General features: G+C 36.9%; 1 protein-coding gene across 1 annotated transcript; it reads right to left on the bottom strand.

Annotated features, from left to right (window-relative positions):
- Positions 1-272: 272 nt before the first annotated feature.
- On the bottom strand, positions 273-20,866 carry CRNKL1 (crooked neck pre-mRNA splicing factor 1). Its single transcript, XM_054574130.1, has 14 exons — positions 20,681-20,866; positions 18,901-19,053; positions 17,985-18,076; positions 17,005-17,163; positions 14,002-14,168; positions 11,330-11,508; positions 9,720-9,890; positions 8,074-8,265; positions 7,241-7,300; positions 6,457-6,537; positions 5,229-5,468; positions 3,949-4,050; positions 3,234-3,482; positions 273-2,359 (listed from the first exon to the last, which is right to left on the bottom strand). The coding sequence occupies exons 1-14, from the start codon at positions 20,729-20,731 to the stop codon at positions 2,192-2,194; spliced, it is 2,064 nt and encodes a 687-aa protein (XP_054430105.1). The 5' UTR covers positions 20,732-20,866; the 3' UTR covers positions 273-2,191.
- Positions 20,867-20,878: the final 12 nt, after the last annotated feature.

Below are 20,878 nucleotides of genomic sequence, written 5' to 3' on the forward strand. Positions count from 1 at the left end.
TTGGTTTATATATAAAACATTTTAAAAATGTATACTTGATACAATCCCTGTCTGGCACACTTAAGCTTCCTTCTTAATGCAAAATAAATTCTTCCCAGTTACTTGTTTTCATATTGTTAGTCCTGGATTCTTTCTTTGTTTTGTCCCATAAATACTTTAATTAAATCCTACCTTTCAAAATATAAAAAGAACTTAATTCCTAAAGGCCATGTAACTAGATCATAGGCCAACCACATAGTCTCATTTGTAATTTTAATCACCTGTAATAATCTGAAAATATTGACTAAAAGAAGTAACTTAGCTAAAGAAAAACCCACAGAATGATTTTAAAAAGCTTTACTTTTGAAAAGATTTATTTTGATAGAGTTGAGGGTGAACAAGAAAGAAATGAATCCTTTATGTTCCACCATGAGAGAGTAACTTTTTCCTTCATGCATTTTCCTTCATGGCACATCCCAGGAAGTGTTAAAGGAGTTTGCATTGAAAACATCACCATTTTTTTTTTTTCTTACACATAGAAGCAACATAAAATTAGCATTTTGACCTGTTTTCATCTCACTCTTTGACTCTGCACTTTTTGCCGAAGAATGTTAAAATCACAAAGGTCCCTCTTCACTGATCAGGGCAGACCTCACTCAACAGTCAGAACCTGACACCACAACTGCTGATACTGATCTAATAACTAAACCAGTGAGGCTGAAAACAGGTTTCTCTTTTATCCTAACAGGCCTATTTTGTTATGCCCTCAAAAACTACCTTACTTTCAAGATAAAATTTAATAACATATTGACTAGCTTTTATTCCTGCGTGAATTATATATTTGCAAATTTAATAATTTGTCCAATTAAATTTACCAATAATAGATTTGCTAACCGTTCTTATAGGTGAAAAACAGCCTTGAAGATAAATAGTTCAGGCTCAGTAGCTTGGGCAGTGAACAGAACAAGAAAAGATAGGTTTGAGAAATGTAGGCCGGATTAAAGGAAACCATCGCAGGTCATTTAAGGCAAATAGTTTTTGCTTTAGAATGTAACGTATCATCAAATACATTATCCTTCGTATGCTATTTAAGTTACATTTAGCAAATTAGTTACCTTGGGTGTTTTTCACATGTGCTAAAGCAGGAGTAAGTTTAATGTGTAAGGTATTATGGACAGACATTTTCTACTCTATTTATTGGTGCACTAGGTATAAATGACTCCCTTGCCCAGTAAGTTTGGGGAACATGCCAGCATTGTCATTGGTAATTCATATGTATAGTAGCACATCAAAGACTCTGAGAAGCCTGTAAGGGATGTCACTAATAAGGCTTAATTAACCCTTAATCTAGGGTTTCCCAAACTTGAGTATGAAACATCATTTTCATGGCAGACATATGACTGGTTTTTAAATAAGCCACTACAGAGCTCCTAACAGTCTGGGAAACTAATTAGAGCATAACTTGAAATTTGACTAATAATGTTCTTGGTAAAAAAGACCTTGTTCAGAAATATACTCACTGTAAATTATTTTCCAACTAATGTTTTGAAAAGCATTTAGTATAAATGGACATAAAAGTAAGAATTTGGGAAGTTAATCTAAGCACGTTCAATTCTATAAGGAATGAACATTTCATTGAGCACTTACTAATGCATTAGGTATAGTTGTCATCTAATCTTCAAAATGAGCTGGGCAAAGTGTTAGCTCATTTTGAGTGGAGAAACTAAAAACGGTTGAATTATTTATCACTAAGTGGAGCTGAGAATGGAACTCAAGTTAACGTGACTCTAAAGACATGAAAGAAAAACGTTTCAGATAAATGCATAAAGTATTTCTATGAAAAAGACAATCATGAGAAAACTACACCTTAAAAGTTCCTATAGAATGTAACTTGAAAACTTCTAGAACAAAGTTCTTTCAAAAGCCTGCATTTCCCTCTAAAGTGGGTGCTAAACATTACCTTACTTAGATTTCATAATGTATTATGTAGACAAAAAAATATTTGGATTCAGTCAAAAAAATCCAGCAGTTAAAAAAAATTCTTTACCCCCTCCTGCTAACTACCCCTCGAGCATTTTAAAAATAATTCAAAAAGTAGCTGCCAAAGATTTCAGTCAGTTCATTAGTGGTGAAATATACAAAAACTTGAGTCACAAGAGTTACAAACTATTAATTTATAAAAATAATAAAACCATCAACATGAACAAGAAGATCAGGTTTCACTCTCATCCACGTCCTTATCTGGGTCTTGCTCTGCAGCCTCCTTTTCCTGTTGCTGTTTTTTCCAAAGTTTGGCCATGGCCAGGAGCTTGAGGTTCGGTTGGTTGGCAGCATCTTCCGGAAAAATGTAATCATAGTATTCTTCCCAGCCTGCATCAGACTATAGGAAAAAAGTAAAGCAATTAAAAGGTAAGCAAATGTTGCTGAAATACATTTCAGTTAAAGTGGAGAATTTTCACTGGGAATCCAAGAGTTCAAATTCAATTTATCTTCATTTTACAAAACAACATCAAAGTCTACTACAGAAAGAACAAGGGCCAGACCTTGAAGACTGGGAGTGAACATGTAGTTGCTGAATTGGTGCTGCTGCAAGTATGGCTCAGAGAGAATATCCTGGTGGAAAAAAATTCTAAAAATCTAATAAGCACATCTGGCAGTAAGATTTAAAAATTTTGAAGATTTACCTTACCATTTACCCAATAGTGAAAGCCATATATCTGCATAATTATTCTGAATCTGTACCCTAACATCTCCACCTCTAGTGGATCAGTAATTTCATTTTCTAAAGGTTGCTCTAGTTCCAGCTCCCACTACCACATCCTTAAACAGCCTCCCAATAAGTGCTCCTGCAAGCCTCCCAAGTCTGTCTGCAGGAGATGCCAATGACTGGATCATGTCATTTTGTGCCTAAGAGTCTTCTTAGAGCCTACAAGGCCTTCTCTGCATTAGGTCCTATCTACTAAAAGTTGATTTTCATTTCCCTCCATCCTGACTTCGTGCCTAATGCTCCTGAAATACCACACGTCACGTAGTTCCTACAAGAAGCCTTTGCCAACACTTTCCCACTCTCCACCTTGGGTGGGCCATACACTCTGTTTCCACATTAGCCAGATTGCAACTGTCTCCTACCCCAGGCTATCTGCTCCCATTCTCAGATTGTACACTGAAAAGCCATTTAAAAGTACAAATTCTAAGTCAGATGCATTTCTGCTCATTTGACATGGGATGACCAGTTCCAGGGATTCAGTTCTTACCCCATCATCAGCCTGGACCTTTCTTCTCTTCTTGACTTTCTCTGGCATGAGTTTGTCTACTCTCTCCTTATCTGATGCAGTTCCAAATTCATCTTCAAATCTTCGCCAAGATTCCAGCAGCATAAGTCTCTCTTCTTTTTCTTCACAGTTTCGCATGGTTTTGTTAGCCTCTTCATAAATTTGTCTGCATTTAGCTAAACTTCCTTCTTTCCCTGAAGACAACTCAAACTGAGCAAAACTGATCCATACCTTTAAAAAAATTATTGCAGAACCAAATTAGCCTTGTCACTGAGACTACGATAATGTAATAATAAAGTAAATTTCTTGTTAATAACATCTGAACATATTAATGTGCTTATTTCTTTTATTCCAAAGAATATAACATATACTGTATGCTTCAGTATATTGATATTGAAGCAGTCTGCTTCTATATCCAAGTAGGTGTCTGATACAGTCTTCAAATCGTGAGAAGAGTTTAACTTTTTATTCAACCCTATGATATCCAGTTTATTCACATGCAGAATAAATATTGACCTGGTATAAACTTAATATTCCAAAGTCCTCTGAGACTCACAACAGGTTGCTCTAAAAGCAAGGAAATCATTAAAAAAGTATTTTTTCTAAAAAAAAATTTAAAATACATAAATACAGTATTTCTTCAGGATTGCTGACTTGAGCAAAGTCAAAGATAATCTATACAGCAAGCACAGGATACCTTAACATGTTGTGTCCGTTGAAGCAATCGTCGGTAAAGACTACGAGTTCTTTCAGTTTCTTCCTGCTCGATTTCAAAATCAATATATGATTTCCAGAGCACCTAAGAAAGATAGCAGGTCAGCCTTGACATTCAAAAAGCAACATGTCCCTATCCAAAGCACAGCTTAACTACTATTCCAACCTAGGAAATCCAGGAACCTAGGACTTCGGCGAACAATTAAAGAATGTGGCATATGGATAAAATAAATAATATTAGCATTTATAAGCTGCCACAAACTTAGTTGCTTTAGATTCATTTTTGGATTTTTTGGCAGTTTTTGAAAGCTAGACTTATCAAGAAGAGCTGAGAAATTTGACAAGTCTCCCAGGCACTGTCACGATCATGCCACATGCAACCGAATTTGAAGGGAGAAAACAAGCCTAGATTAGCCAGTATATACTATTTTTACCTCCACTGTAACCGCTTGATATGTCTGCACTGAACTCAAAAAGCATTCAGTGAACTGCTAGTATGTATAAGCCTGTCAAGAGCACAAAGATGAGCAACATGTGGCCTGGGCTCCTGGGAGCTGGGAGTCTGTGGAGGAGCTGAGGCCAACAGACTAGTTGGCCTCAAACTAGTAATACAAAAATCTCTGCCTAATGCAGTCGGGAGGGCCCAGTGAACCATTAAATGAAAGAATATTAGTGCAAGATAAACAAAATGGCTGAATGAGTTCAGTGGTTCCTGTTGGATTCAAGTTAGTCCCGGCTGTGGTTTGGCGCCACCTTGTGGCTCAAGCTTAAATATTGAAGGGATGACTTTGGGTCCTGCAAAGGCAGGACTTCCAGTACAGTAGTAGCTGTAATTTCAGGAACATCCTGGTTTACTTAGAGCCTCTCTTACTTGCCCAATCTGGAAAAAACTGTGCCAGGAGCATCAAGGGATGTACAGTCTTAACTTCCATCACTCTTGATCTCTGTATGGGGTTGCCTGCTGCCTGTTGCTTTAACTATCTGATGCCATTTAGCTTCCTGTTTGAAAAAGGGAGGAAGAGAGCCAGTCACCCACCCATTATATTCTGATTCAGCCTGGTGTCATAATGGGGGGCATTGCTGTGCTCTAGTATACAATTAGAGGGCTGCTTCCCCTGCCTTTCTATCTCCAAAACAGGAAAGTCCTCATCTGAGTAGAAAAGACTGGAAGTTAGCTCTTTATGCTCTCAAATGCACGTTTAGATGGTCATCTTAAATAATACTAGAAAAGTGTCTAAATGATACTCAATTTGAGATCCTCACCTCTGGCATGTCTAAGCGTGGCTGGCTGATGGCTAACTCGTAGATTGCACGGGCTCTCTCAATATCGCCAAGGATTGTCTCTAATTCTGCAAATTTAATCCAAGAGGTACAATTTTCAGGTCCAAATTCCAGGAACTTTTCATAAAGCTTCCGGCATCTGTCAAATTCTCGAAGCTGTAGCTCCAATTCTATGTAACCTTTAAATAACTTGTTCTTTGGACATTTGCCTATGGAAGTTCCCTAGAAAAGAAAATGACCAACTGCTGTGATACCTTAGTGGGTTCGACTTGTGCATAGACATTGTCGACCAAAAAGAAATGGTTCTCTACTGGGCAAGAACTTTGGAGTCAACATGGTAAGCCACCTTTTCCTTTGTGATATACTGTTCATGATGGTTTTTGACAAAAGACCAAAGGAAAAACCCTCTGATTCACTCAGCTGTCAAGAGGGCCTGTGTCCCCTGGTGTCTGTTCAGCAGGAGACAGTGTTCAAGAATTATATTGACAACTATTTTGGATTTTACTTAGTTTCTCAGGATCTCTTAGGGAATATAAATGTCAGATGTATAAAGTCTCCTAGAAGTAAAATGGTAATCAAAGAATGAACCCTGCTTTGCTGCCCAAAGCCAGGGTAAGAGTAGCTTATCAGAGGACAACTCTATTTCAACACAGTATCTGATCCTATTAAGAAATTTTAGTATTGTTAAGAGGGAAGTGCATTTAATACAACAAAAGTTCTGTACAGGATCAGACTAGTAAATATCAGATCTAAGAGCAGATCCTTTTAGTGTGAGGAATGATCTGGTAACTGGTAGTTAAAAAGTTTCCAATGTTAAAAAAATACAGGGTCTGGCACAAATAATACCCCTTTTTATTACAAAATCTTTTATTACAAACTCACATGTAATTCTGTAACAACAATATCACACTCAAGCACACCATGTGACATTTTAGGTGAAATGTTCAAATTAAAACTGTAAGTCCTTACACCCATATTATTATTCTACCAACCACACTCCAGCAGGCCTTACTTCTACCAGACCCTGTAGAACAATTTAAGCATATCACCAAATATTTCTTCAAAGGCCATGGGTTTTCTAACATGTCTCAGTGTTTAAAGGGATATTTCTGATGCTTTGTTATTAAGAACTGCACTACTTGTAAGCACTAAGATTTTAATTTCTTTCTCATAGAACTTAGGGGAGCATCTCATTCCTTTCTTTACTTACCAGAGCTCTTCTGGCAAATGGTAAATTTTTCTGTCTTATTTCAAATTGGGCATATAATAACCACATTTTGGCAAATGTGAACTGGAAAAGAAAAGCACAACATCTAGCTTAAGAGAGTCAATTAAATTAAATTGAATTAAGTTAAATTTAACAAAAGGCCATGGGCAATTAGATTTCCCTAAAACTTCAGAGCTAGGACAGATGCATTTTCTTTTTAAAAGCAAGGATGACAAAATTTCTTTCACAAATTACAAAATGAACAAACAAAAAACAACATTAATCTATATACTATATAGTATTACATGACCTTGGGTATGCTTTTGAGTCGGCAGAACATGCCACCTCTATTCTAGACAGTAACTCAGTCACCATTTCTATTTGTTTCTTGTGCTGGGAAATACAGCAGAGTTAACATCTCAACCACTGCCAGAATACACACATGTTCACCCTTGCATGCATACCTCTACTCAGCTGCCAACAAACACTTGTTCGTTGTTTCCTTCACATGCTATGTACTCTCTAGATGTGCCTCTTCCTCCACCCATTCAGTCTGTTCCAATTACCCATCCTCCTCTGAATTTCTACTATATTGCTATTTGTATTATTCATTTGTCACAGGTTGTCCTCTCAACTAGACTACAGGCTATTTTCAGAGGCAAAGGGTGTATCTCATGTTTTCCATGGTGCCTACCACTGGGAAAATGTCAATCAATAAATATTATTTCACAAGTAACAGAAACAGGGTATTGACTTTTGGAATAGAAAGCACTTAAAGCAAATGTACCTTTTTATGAGGAATTAGTTCCAAAGAGGCTTGATACACCTGTCTTGTCCTCTCAGAATCCTGTAGTAGGTTAAGAAATTTTCACAAAATATTGAAGACTGTTGCAAATATTATTTTATTACTTATTTTACTAATACTAGTAAAAAATGTATATCCCCAACATTGAATGTTTTCACAAGTTGCTATTTTCAAACCCTGATTCCATTTATAATCAAAAGTGTGAACTACCTTTGGCCATCAAACTTTGGTTTAAGAATCACCAACAATATAGCCATCAAATTCTGAGAGCTTCTCTGTAGAAAGGCTTTTTGCCTGATAGCAGAAAGAAACAAAAATCCTTTATGGTCTCAGATTAATAGCAGAAAGTTCATCTTTGTCTCTTAACTAATACATGACCAATTTCTGAAAATCCCACTTGATCTTTAGTAAAAGCAAGGACATGCAATCTCGCCAGTATTCCTATTTATGAGAAAACCCAGGAAACTATGTACGATTAAACTAACGGCTGGTTCCCTTTCAAGTTCCAAGTGATAATCTTGTTGTGCCTCAAGGTTTAAAAAACAAAATACAACAAAGGAAAAATAGACAAACGAACAAAAAACCCACCCAAAAACAAACAAACAAAAAAAACCCTCACCTGAGCTCAAAACAGAGAGTTTAAAATGTTATAGAGAGAATATATTAACTATATAACTGAAATGGAAGGCTGTAAGAATCTAAAACTAAATTCCTGTTCCAAGGATAATAAATATCAGTTACTACACACAACAGCAAGTTTTAAGCACAGGGGTGAGGAAATCATTACTGGTTGACACGTAATTCCACTTCTTTACCTTTGCCTCCAGTTCTTCATAGAGTGCATAGTTGATCCAAAGATAGATGTAGCGCTTCCAATGTCTCTTCTCCTGAATGGGTGGGACATTGGCAATAGCTCTTTCATAGACTTCTCGTACAGTGTCTGCTTCTGCATCACTTTCCACCAAGCGTAAGTAATCAAACCATGCATCATAATTGTGTGGATTAGCCTACAAAGACAATACATTTAAATAAAAACAAAAGCAAGAGCTATACTTGCTGGACTATGTGAGCTGAAAGAAGGGACCACTGACTTTCTATATTTTAGCAACTTTTTCTCTAGATTTTACATGCTATCACATTTAAAAAAGTATCATTTCTGAGATTTTATAAATAGAAAATAAGGAATATAATAGTCCCCTTTATATGTGGGGGATATGCTCCATGACCCCCAGTGGATGCCCAAAACCACAGATGGTACTAATACTAATACACACACACACACACACACACACACACACACACACACACACGTGTATATACACATACACACACATATATACATATACATATTTTTTCCTATACACATATCTATGATAAAACTTAAAGTACTCTTGCATTTTAGGGCAATTATTAAGTAAAATAAGCATTATTTGAACACAAGTACTGCGATACTGTGATAGTTGATCTGATAACCAAGAGAGCTACTGAGTGACCAGCAAGTGGGTAGTGTACAGTGTGGCGATGCTGAATGACGGGATTATTTATATTCTAGGCAGAACAGAGTGGGATGGCTTGAGATTTCATCATGCTATGCAGAAGAGTAAGCAATTTAAAACTTGTGAATTATTTCTGGAATTTTCCACTTAATATTTTTGGACCACGGTTGACAGTGGGTAATAAAAACAGAGGAAAGCAAAACCTCAGAAAGGCAGGAACCACTGTATAGAGGACATTATTAGCCAGGTGTCACACAGCAATGCCCCTTGCATAACCAATCCCAAGATAATTATTCAATAATTAGGTGCTTAATTTTATAAATGTATTTTTTAATATATATGACTATATGTCATTACATTTAGATTTAAAATTACAAAATTACAATAGAATTAAACCATGCTCACAACTGTGAAACCTAACATTTCAGTTATTGGTAATTTATCTTGATGTCTTGCTGACCTCATTTAACATGAGAGTCAAGTCATTTTGTAGATATCTTGAATATGTTACCATCTTTAAATTTAAATCAAAACAGTAAATGACAAGCAAAGAAAGGAGAAAAGAACGATGTCTACATCACATCTTTCATACAAGTTAGCTAAAAGGTAATGTATAAAAACTGTTTTTTTTTTTAACCAATCCCTGACTCTTCCACCTTCTTTCAAAAATAAGCTCAAATGGATTCCAGATTTATTTAGCTCAATTTCTATAGCACACAATCAGCAATCAAACTAACTTTCACACATGAGTAGCAGACTAAATCCAAGTGTTGTTTGCTTGCCTTTTCTATCAGCCTCAATTATTCTGACCTGTCTGGAATGTGGTCCATTATACTGCAGACATATCATCAAGAGTGTAATTAATCACAGGTAGCCCTAACTTGCTATTATTCATTTTATTGTAGCTAGTATTGGCTGACACATCTTATTTACTTGTAGAATTAAGTATATACACCAGCACTCACCTTCACTTCTTCTTCATACTGGAACCTCCGTTTGCTTACAATGATGTCTTCAATACCCCGCCTATCACCAAACTTCTTCTCAAAGATGGTATAATTTTTAAAGAGTTCTTGGGCTTCTTGTTTTGAAATTCTATCCAGGGCATACTTGTAGATCACTCGTACCCTTTCAAACTAAAAGCAGACAGGATGATTTTATCTGCCATATACAACGTTTTCATTCTAGTCACAACTAGGAAAGTAGTTACAACATAAAACATTACTTGTTAGATTTTGAAGCCTCGAAATGTCCAAAATGAGATTCTTCTTCTCCCTTTTGATGACGTATTTCAATCAAGAAGGACTGACATTCCTTTGAGTTTCACAGTTAATGCTGTCTACCCAATACTGCTAGATGGATGTTGTCTGTGCATCACAGACTAAAAGGTCCCAAACTGAGCTCCTGTTTCTCTCCACAAAACTCAAGTTTTTCCCAATCTTTTTTAAAAAAATTATATTTATATATTAAATATATAAATACATAAAATATACATATATTTAAAGGTTTTATTTATTTTTAGAGAGAGGGGGAGGGAGGGAGGAAGAGAGGGAGAGAAACACTGATTGGTCCCCACTCATATGTGCCCTGACTGGGGACAGTATCTACAATCCAGGCATGTCTTGACTGGGAATCGAAGTGGTGACCTTTCCCCCTTGTGGGATTGCAGACCCCACTGAACCAACCCACTGAACCACACTGGTCACAGCAGTCCTCCCAAACTTGATTGAGCAATAACTACTGTCACACATTTGTTCAAGCTAAAATTCCCTGGAGTCCTCCCTGGTTCCTCTCCTTTCATTCCCCACATTCACTGCTTCATCAAGCCTTGCCATTTCTAACCCTTCAACATAGCCCTTCACTTCTCCCCATTCCCCTGCCAACCTGTCTCCATTTCTTCCCTGTACCATTTCAAAAGTCTCCTCTCTTCCACTTTGCTATCCTTCTCCTAATACAATCTCCATAAATTAGCTAGAGGCTCTCCTTACAATATAAATTATATTCTACCAAGGTTTTCTCCTGCTAAAACAGTTCAAATCTTCCCACTGCCCTCAGAATAGAATCTGAACTCCCTGCTATGACCTGTGCAAGATCCTGCTTTCAGACCTTAGCCTACTTCTCTCAATTCTGCATTATTTGAGCTACCTTAAGGGATTATTTTCCATACATACTATAGGAGAAAAGAACTGAATTACCGGTAGGACAGCATGTTTTCATTTCAAATTCTATTCTCTATTCTGAGGGCCCTAGACTTTTTGTTTCCCAGGTTTATTATCTTTAAAGCCCTTCAATCAGGACACCAAGTGATTCTCAGTTTATAGATAACATTCTTACTCCAGATATGAAAGGTTACTTCTCAAGCAAAGCACAACAAAATTAAGACAATTGTGATACAATCTATAACCACTCAGCTCCCAATCTGCATCTTAGCAACAAATGTATGCTGCTTTCTTTGATGTTTTTGTATTTTGAAAACATTTTCATCAACAGTAAGAAAATGGAAATGAATTTGATGTGCACAAGAAGTGATCTTTTCTAAGCTGTTTTGCAATATAAGTGAGTGAAGTTTACTTACTTCTTTCTGATTTTCTTCAAATTTGGCAAAGGCAACATAAAGGTGTTCATCCATATGTTCATCTCCAAAGAATTCGACAGCTCTCTCATACACTTTACGAGCATGGGCAAAATAACCATGTTTTTCTTCAAAGCGGGCATACTTGATCCAGTTCTTAACATCAGGGTGCACAAGTACAAGTGCAGGGGAATTAAAGAAATAAGAGCAAGACAATGCGACTGGTGCAGCCACTGTGGAAAGCAGTGTAGAGATACCTCAAAATATTAAAAATGGATCTGCCTTTTGATCCAGTGATCCCACTTCTGGTCTTAAGGAACCCAAAACATTACTTTGAAAGAACATAAGCACCCCTGTGTTCATTGCAGTGTTATTTACAATTGCCAACATATGGAAGCAGCCCAAATGTCCATCAATAGATGAGTGGATAAAACAACTATGGCATATTTACACAATGGAATTCTACTCAGCTGTAAAAAAGAAAATTTTACCCTTTGCGACAATGGATGAACATTATGCTAAGTGAAATAAGCCAGTCAGAGAAAGACAGATACCATATGGTTTCACTCATATGTGGAATCTAATGAACAAACTGAACTAACAAGCAAAACAGAGACAGGCTCATAGATGGAGAGGAGATGATTGCTAGTTGGCAGCCAGTGGCGGGGCAGGGCTGGAGTTGGGGGTGGAAAGATCGAGCCAAAAAGAAAAAAGAACTCATCGACATAGACAACAATGTGGTGATTGCTGGGGGGGAAGGGTTATAAGGGGACTAAATGGTAATGCAAGAAATAAAATAAAAATTAAATTTTAAAAATGTGGCTTACAAAAAAACAAAAACTCACAATACTGAAAACCACAACAATATAGGCTATGACTATAGGGGTGGTAAACCATTAGATGGAGAACCACTAATCTATGACCTTCATGAGGAGGTGTGTCTTCCTCCAGTGCTTATTCAATATTTTAGTAGTGGTACAAATAGGACTTTGGAGACCTTGGTTACTAGCAATGTGATCTACACAAGCCATTTAGCTTCTCTAAGCCTCAGTTTTAATCTCTGTAAACAGAGAAAAACAGAACAAACCTCACTGGATGACTGCTATCTTTAAATGGAAAAAATATATGAAAAGCTCTTGTTTCTGGCCAAAAGAACATGCTCGATCATGGTAACTGTCACACTAAATTCTCAATAGCATTAGTATTTGAATTAATGATTAAGAAAAAATAGGTCACAAAAAGAAACTGCTAACTAGAGCCAAAAGATAAAGTTTTGAATTACCATTTTATTTCTTAATAGGGTATACCTATCTATTTTTAATCTACCTTCTTTGAGGAAATCAGTAATTTCTATCAGTAATATATTCAAATATGGCAATAATTTTAAGAACATTGGCTTTGAAGCTACTACTGGGTTCAAATCCTATATCTACCACTACCTGAGAGACCCTGGTCAAGCTATTAATACTTATCTCTCAGGCCTCAGTTTTCACATTTGTAGAATGGTATAGTCCCTGTATCACAGAGTTGTCATGAGGATTAAATAACAATACTTGTAAAGTGCTTAGAACAATGCCTGATACATAGCAATGCTATAAAAGCTTTTGTTAAACTAATAATATTAAAATGAATAAAGGTAATTAAGATCTTAAAATTGCATACTGAAGTTGATTCTCATCATTTGTGTTAGTTACATCCTATGAAGTCACCGTGCTCTAGGGGAAATATGTAGGTATATATATATATCTCATATAAATTATAATCTTAAATCCTAAAGACAACTAATCCTTAGATTCTGTTTTTGTTATTTCACAAAGAGAAAAGTTTCAGAAGCATTAAGTGACTTGCCAGAGACTGCCCACAAACCAGAGCCAGTAAAGGGTTTCAAACACATCCAACTGGCCTCACAGCCAAAGCTTTTTGCACTACACTGCATTGTCTTATCATGTCTCCAGGTTCTATCCTCTGGTCATCCCTGTATGAGAGCAGAGACAAGAAGGCATATTGTCACCTCAGCTGGGATCGTATGTCTTGGGTGACTCAAATTTTTCATCACTCTGTGCTTGTTTGCAAATGACTGTGAAAGTGCCACAAATACTGATTTTGGGACTACAAATATTTTAGCAAGTAGGATAATTCACAAATATGGAAACAGTGAATAATGAGGACAGACTACTTAGTTGCTAAGACTGCATTCAACTGATCATCTAATCTTTACAACCAGCCCATAGTATAAATCTTTATTCTTGTTTTAAAGATGTGGACACCAAGGCTCAAAGGAATTAAATGACTTATTGGGATACCACTGTTAGTAAAGAGTAAACCTCTGGATGAACTCCCAATAATGGTGCTAATGACCAAAATAAACCCTAGAAAAATAGAACTGTCTATACAGCCTGGGCCTTCTTAGTGTGTCATTTATAGCATACTGCCAAAATATAAACAAACCCAAAATCTCACTGGAAAAGACTCAAACAATCATCCAGACCACAAATGTTTTTCCTGACCAATGTAAGTCTCTAGAAAGTATACACGTAGCTTATGAAGCAGATGAAATTTGCATCCCTGACTTCTAGGCCAATATTAATGACGTGTCCTGACTATGACTACATTTCCATGGAAGGAACAGAACCCAGGCCAATAATGGCATCACTCAGGCTTCATCCAAAGGATATATCGTTCATAAATGGTGCGGGCCCGATCCACCTCTTTGTATCGCAGCTCAAAGTTGATATAGGAGTGCCAGGCTTGCTCCTCAGGCTGCCATTCCATCCAGCGCTCAAACACCTGCCGGGCACCAGCAATGTTTCCCAGCATCTCCTCCATGTATGTGTATTTGTACCTTTAACAAAATCATCCAAAAATACCTGTCACTGTCAAAATGACTCAGGTGGCTGATGGATAAGAAAACGACCCATACATATGCTCTCTACAAGAGATTCCATTCAGAACAAAGATATACACAGACTGAAGGTGATGGAAAAGATATTTCATAAAAATGGAAACAAAAGAAGAAAAGCTGGGGTCACAATATTTATACCAGACAAAATATACTTTAATACAAAGGCTCTATAACAAGAGACAAAGAAGGACCCAGCAATTCCACTGCTAGGTATTCATCTGAAGAAACCCAAAACACTAATTCAAAAAGACATGCATCCATATGTTTATTGCAGCATTATTTACAATAGTCAAGGTATGGAAGCACCCTAAATGTCTATCAATAGGTGAATGGATAAAGATGATGTGGTACATGTAATGATGGAATATTACTCAGTTGTAAAAAAGAATGAAAGCTTGCCATTTGCAACAACATGTTCGAACATAGAGGGTACTGTGCAGAGTAAAATAAGTTAGACAGAGAAAGACAAATACTAGGTGATTTCACTTATATGCAGAATCTAAAGAACAAAATAAACCAACAAACAATATGGAAACAGACTCATAGATACAGAGAACATTCTGACGGTTCCCAGAGGTTGCGGGGCTGGGTTAAAAAGGCGAAAGGATTAAAAAGTACAAATTGGTAGTTACAATTGGATGTAGAGTATGGGAAAGTCAAAAAAGCTGTAATAACCATGTATGGTGTCAAGTGGGTACTAGATTTATTGGGGGGATCACTTTGTAAGTTACATAAATGTCTAATAACTGGGTTGTATACCTGAAACCAATATAATATTTTATGTCAATTATAATTGAAAACTAAAAAAATTATTTTAAAAAATAACTTAGGAAAAAAATGTTCTTTGGTGATTTCTAGTTCTGTTAAATGTGAAGATTTAAGACATCTTCCCTAAAGATTAAATCAAACATATTTTATTAAAATATAAGTCTGTAAAAGATGAAACACTAGATAAAAATACATTTTTCTCTTTTTTTGTATATTTTATTGATTATGCTATTACAGTTGTCCTGTTTATTTTCCTTTTTATCTTCCTCCCTCCGTACACTGCTTCCTTCCAACATTCTCCACCTTTAGTTCATGTCCATAGGTCATACATATAAATTCTTTGGTTTCTCCATTTCCCATACTTTTCTTAACTTACCTCTGTCTATTCTGTATCTACCAGTTATGCTTATTTCCTGTACCCCCATTCTCCCCTCTCCCCATCCCTATGATCTCTGTTTCTGTGATTCTGTTCCTGTTCTAGTTGTTTGCTTAGTTTGATTTTTTTTTTAAGTTCAGTTTTTGATGGTTGTGAGTTTGTTGTCATTTTACTGTTCATAGTTTTGATATTCTTTTTCTTAGATAAGTCCCTTTAACATTTCATATAATAAGGGATGGGTGGAGATGAACTCCTTTAACTTGACCTTATCTGGGAAGCACTTTATCTGCCCTTCCATTATAAATGATAGCTTTGCTGGATATAGTAATCTTGGAGGTAGGTCCTTGCCTTTCATGACTTTGAGTACTTCTTTCCAGCCTCTTCTTGCCTATAAGGTTTCTTCTGAGAAAGCAGCTGATAGTCTCATGGGAATTCCTTTGTAGATAATTCTTCTTTTCTCTTGCTGCTTTTAAGATTCTCTCCTTATCTTTAATCTTGGGTAATTTAATTATGTGTCTTGGTGTTTTCCTCTTTGTTTTGGTCCAATTTCTTTGGGACTCTTGGAGCTTCCTGGACTTGCTTGTCTATTCCCTTCACTAGACTGGGGAAGTTTTCTTTCATTTTTTTTAAATAAGTTTTCAATTTCTTGCTCTTCCTCTTCTCCTTCTGGCACCCCTATGATTTGGATGTTAGAATATTTAAAGTTGTCCCTGAGGTTCCTAAGCCTCTCCTCTTTTTTTTGAATTCTTATTTCTTCATTCCTTTCTGGTTGAATGTTTATTTCTTCCCTCTGTTCCAAATTGTTGATTTGAGTCCCAGCTTCCTTCCCTTCACTGTTGGTTCCCTATATATCTTTCTTTGTTTAACTTTGTGTAGCCTTCTGATCTTTGTTTTGTGACCATACTCAACCATTTCTGTGCAGATCCCAATTACCAGTGTTCTGAACTCTGCATCTGATAGGTTGGCTATCTCTTCGTCACTTAGTTCTTTTTCTGGAGTTTTGATCTGTTCTTTTATTTGGGGCCATATTTGTCTGTCTTGGTGCACCTGTTATGTTGTAAGGGGCAGAGCCTTAGATATTTGCCAGGGAGGGGGAATCCACTTTGCTATGTTGTGGCACAGTCAGGATGAATGGTTCTTCTTTAACTCCTTGGTTGTCAGACTTCCGTACTGTTTGATTTTCTGGCAGTTCTGTGTGGTATTTTGTTTTTAAATTGGTTGTTATCCTTCTTTTGGTTGTGTGAGGAAGCAAAATGTATCTACCTATGCCTCCATCTTTGCTAGAAGCTTAATTAAAGACACTATGGCTTATTCAGCCAGTCCTTTTCTGAATCACTGAAAATGGCCTCAGGTCCCAATTCTGGCTCCCCTCATTTAAAAAAAAAAATTGTGTAATTCAACAAGAACTTTCTTATGCATAAAAGATTGCAATCAAAATTTTAGTTTTGATTACACAGCTATTATACATTGGTTATGACTCAATAGACTACAGGACATTCAAAAGCACTTATACATACTTACATGTATAAAATCGAGTACATCTGTATGATTACACTATGTAAATGAAACAAATATACAAATATGGGACTTTTCTAGTCTACAAAAAGCCTTTTCACTACATCAGAAACTTACCAGAACTGGTTGACTCGAGGCAGAGTTGTTATGGCGCGGTCCCAGATATTTCGGGCATGGTTGACCTGGCGATTCTTCATTTCCATTTCTGCATATTTCAGCCAGAGTGTAATATTTCGATAGTCCACATCTAAAGCACGTTCGTATATGGATCGGGCCCTTAAGAAGCAAGATTTGGAGGGCATTAAAAGCAGTACATATAACAGATTAGCAACTATTTCAAACCATCTGCAGTGCCCTGCTATTTTATAAGGTGTCCACCAAAAGCCAGGTTCTGTGAAGAGATATGATGCTGTTCTCAGGAATCTTATAAAGACTTAGGGAAAGACAGACACACATGTAATTACAATGCAATGTAATAAACATTATAGTCAAGATCTGTACAAGGAAGCAGGGGAAAAGAAATAAACATGTTTGGTGGAAAAGCCTAAGCAGTAGCCTAACTCCAGAACTGAGAACAAATTTGGAACTTGAGGAAAGTACCAGAGGCCAAGGTAGGTGGGTGGGTACTCATTCCAGGTAGAGAGAAAAGCCAAGTATTACAGTAAGGAGAGAAGATGTGTTCACGAAGCAGCAAGTATGCAGAACAGTGGGGGCAGGGGACATGCAGAGAGAGTGCAGAAAGAATGAAGAATAGAAAGGGCCAGGTCATGATTGTAATCGGCTACTGGTTTCAGTAAAAGATGTTTTTATTAAAAAAATGCCAATATAGAGAAAGCAGATGAAACTGCACTTCTCTGGCTGTAGATAGTGTACTGGTGGTGAGACCCACCTGTACAGCCTCATACTCTGCTCCCCCCAGAACTAGCCTACCACAGTGCCACTGAGGCTCCTCAAAGGAACCTCAGGGCTCTGTGGAACATACTGTGAAAATTACTAACAGAGACACAGTCTTTTATTTGTGCTTTAACTTTTTCTTCTTTTTTATCTGTTAACTTACAACATCCTTATGTACAAAAGTACATGATCTGCAATTTTACCTTTGAATCTCCTTTAGACTCTCTTCCCATTGTGCGTATTTTATCCAGTTACTAATCACAGTCCTGTTTTTTCTTATGTTATCTTCAAAAGTCTGGGAAGGCAAAAAGGCTCAAATTAAAGAAAAAAATAATTAAAAATAACATAATCCTTTGTCTCTTAATTCTGCACTAAAAAGGTTATTACTCATTTTGTTTTTAAAGAGACATTACATCCTGGAATCCTTGAGAAATAATAAACCCACTACAGAAGGTGACAATTACAGGTATTTTTTTTAATGTCTTATATGCAAATAAGAGGAAAACTTTAGATATAAAGAATTATTAGCAGAGTTGTTGATATCTTCTCTTATTGCCCAAAACAACTAATGATACTGTAATATGCTCTACTTGTTTCTAATAAGAAAACATTTTTGACAAAGTCTTTTTGGTAATGTAACAGAAGTTCATACGTAATTCATTGAGAATAACTAGTAAGTAGATACAACAGAATTAGTGGTTTAAAAATAATCCCACATTCTAGAGTGAGAAGGTCAAGTCAGATTCCCAATCCACTTTCCCACATCTTAACTCTTAACACAGGTGGTGGTACAGAGATAAGAAGCACAGAACACAGTTGTAAAGTACACCTTCCTCCATTGTCAGTTGTTCCACCTGTTAAACTCTAACCCATCTTTGATTGAACACCAATAATTATGTCTCTGGTGGACTTAAATTTCCTTACACTCTGAAACAGACAACTCATGGCATATTTCATAAAGTTTAAGAAGTAGTTACCTGGTAACCAGAAGTTAAAATATTTATGTGGCTAGAAACACTAACCTCTTCTCATCTTATAGTCTGTCAACAATTAGGAACTTTTCAAACTCTGACCTATAAATCAAGAATATTAACGTGCTGAGACATCACATTGACTGACCTTTCTTTTCCTTAGTTTGTAATCATTTAACTCTTCTTCATCTGTGATCTTCTGTTGAGGTGGAGGTGGAAGAAGCTCAAGTTCTCTTTCTTTAGCTTCTCTTAAAAGTTGTTCGGCAGTTATCTGTACCTCGGCTGGGGCTTTGTTTTTTACCTTTTATGACAAGACATTTCCATTTTTAGTAGATGCTCTTCACACAAAGTTTAAGAAACAAACAATCATTTTTTAGGGTGCCAACTCTGTGACCACCTGCCCTCTTTGTGTGACATGTTCCCATTTCTCTGTGCAACTGAATAGCAAAAAATGTTTTCTATCTTATACCTGACATCTATTAACGAGCTATTGGTAAAAGTCTCAAAAGAAAACATAGCAAAAATAGTAAAATTTCCCTTTTGTATTAGTAAAATAAAAAAATTGGAGGCTGCCTAGGTAAAACTTTCACCAGAGGTTTTGTTTATCAAGACATATACCATATCTTATCTAGCACCATAATCTCTATTTACAGAATTCTTCAACTTGGGCCCCAGGTGGATGATAATGTTGTAGGTGGGTAACTGCATTTGGTTTTTCGTGGCATTGCATGTCAAAGACAACATTTGGTTAAGTTGCTATCATTTGCTATAAGCTTCTGAGGTCTCAAGAGCTGTACAGTCCAATATGTTAGCCATAAGTCACATGTAGTGAGTCCAGATTGAGATGGACTGTAAGTGTAAAATACACAGTGGATTTTGAAGACTTAGTATGAAAAAAGAATAAACTACCTAATTATTTCTTTATATTAATTACATGTTGAAATGACAGTATCTTGGATACACCAACTTATTAAATAAAATATGTAATTAAAATTATCACCTGTTTTGACTTTTTAATGTAGACAAGAAAACTTACATATGCAGTTCACATTATTTCTACTGCACCAGTGCTGCCCAATAAAAGTTTGTGGAATGGAATTATAAGAAATAGTAATTATTTAGTACTATGAAATGATGATAACAATAACAGCTCATACCTAATATGACCATTAAGTATCAGACACTGTGCTATATGCGTTATAGGCAATATCTGGACGTTATCTAAATAAATATGTAAAGAACAGGTTCAAGAGAGTCATCTGGTATGGAGAAACAGACTGGAAGGAGAGTAACTGTAAAGACTTAGGACAAAGCCTGTTACATATGAAACTCCTGTTAGGTGTCTTCCACCAATGGGAATATGAGATATCAAACTTATTGTTTAATTAAATTATATCTCGACACAACTGTTGTCATCTGCTGTCATTCTTTCCATTTTCAGCTGGGCTAACTCCTACTTAGCCTTCAAGTCTCAGCTTAAATGTCACTTCCTCAGCAAAGTTTACTTTGCACACCTTCTCATACAATTCCTATTATTCCATAGCACACTCTACTTTGCCTCTGTAGCATTTGGCAAGTTGCCATTTTACACTTGTGTCTTATTTGTGTACTGCTCGTCGCCCACATTATAGTGTAGCTCTGCAGCGTCTAGCGCTCGGCCTGGCTAAGTTACCTCTCCTGAAACATCCCTATTCTCCTCCTTTCTGCAAAAACATCTTACTGCAACGAAGGCCACGCCAACGCGCGCTGTGCTCCGGAGTGACAAGAACCTGCATACCACTACCGCCTATCCTTTCCCCTCCTTATCACCCTCGGCCCCGCACGGGGTCGGCCTAGCGCTCGAACACTCACACCTCCCAGGTACCACGGAGCCTGGAGTAATCCCCTCTCCGTAGGCCCTTCCCACAACGGCCCTCGCTATCCCCTACCTTGGCCACTTTGGGAATTCTCTGCTTTCCGGCGGCTGTGGAGGCCGCCATGACTGCAGCGGAAGACTCCCAGCGAATTCTGAACCCCGAAAATCGGTGCGAGAGTCACCGACAGCTCTAAACTTTCTGACAACAAGCGGGATCTCGGAACCGGAAGCTAACTGACTTTGACCTCACGCACGCGCTGTGACCCACGGA

Source organism: Pteronotus mesoamericanus, unplaced genomic scaffold (genome assembly GCF_021234165.1).
Source record: "Pteronotus mesoamericanus isolate MK-2021 breed Mesoamerican mustached bat unplaced genomic scaffold, CSHL_Meso_final contig_25, whole genome shotgun sequence".
NCBI lineage: Eukaryota > Metazoa > Chordata > Mammalia > Chiroptera > Mormoopidae > Pteronotus > Pteronotus mesoamericanus.

Bases quoted from the DNA above. Each gene is read 5' to 3' on its own strand.
- CRNKL1 (XM_054574130.1), bottom strand. From the start codon at position 20,731: ATGGCGGCCTCCACAGCCGCCGGAAAGCAGAGAATTCCCAAAGTGGCC. The intron at 19,054-20,680 runs GTAGGGGATAGC...TTGTCATAAAAG, and splicing joins GAATTCCCAAAGTGGCCAAG to GTAAAAAACAAAGCCCCAGC. The intron at 11,509-14,001 runs ATATCCTTTGGA...ATTCCCCTGCAC, and splicing joins CCGCACCATTTATGAACGAT to TTGTACTTGTGCACCCTGAT.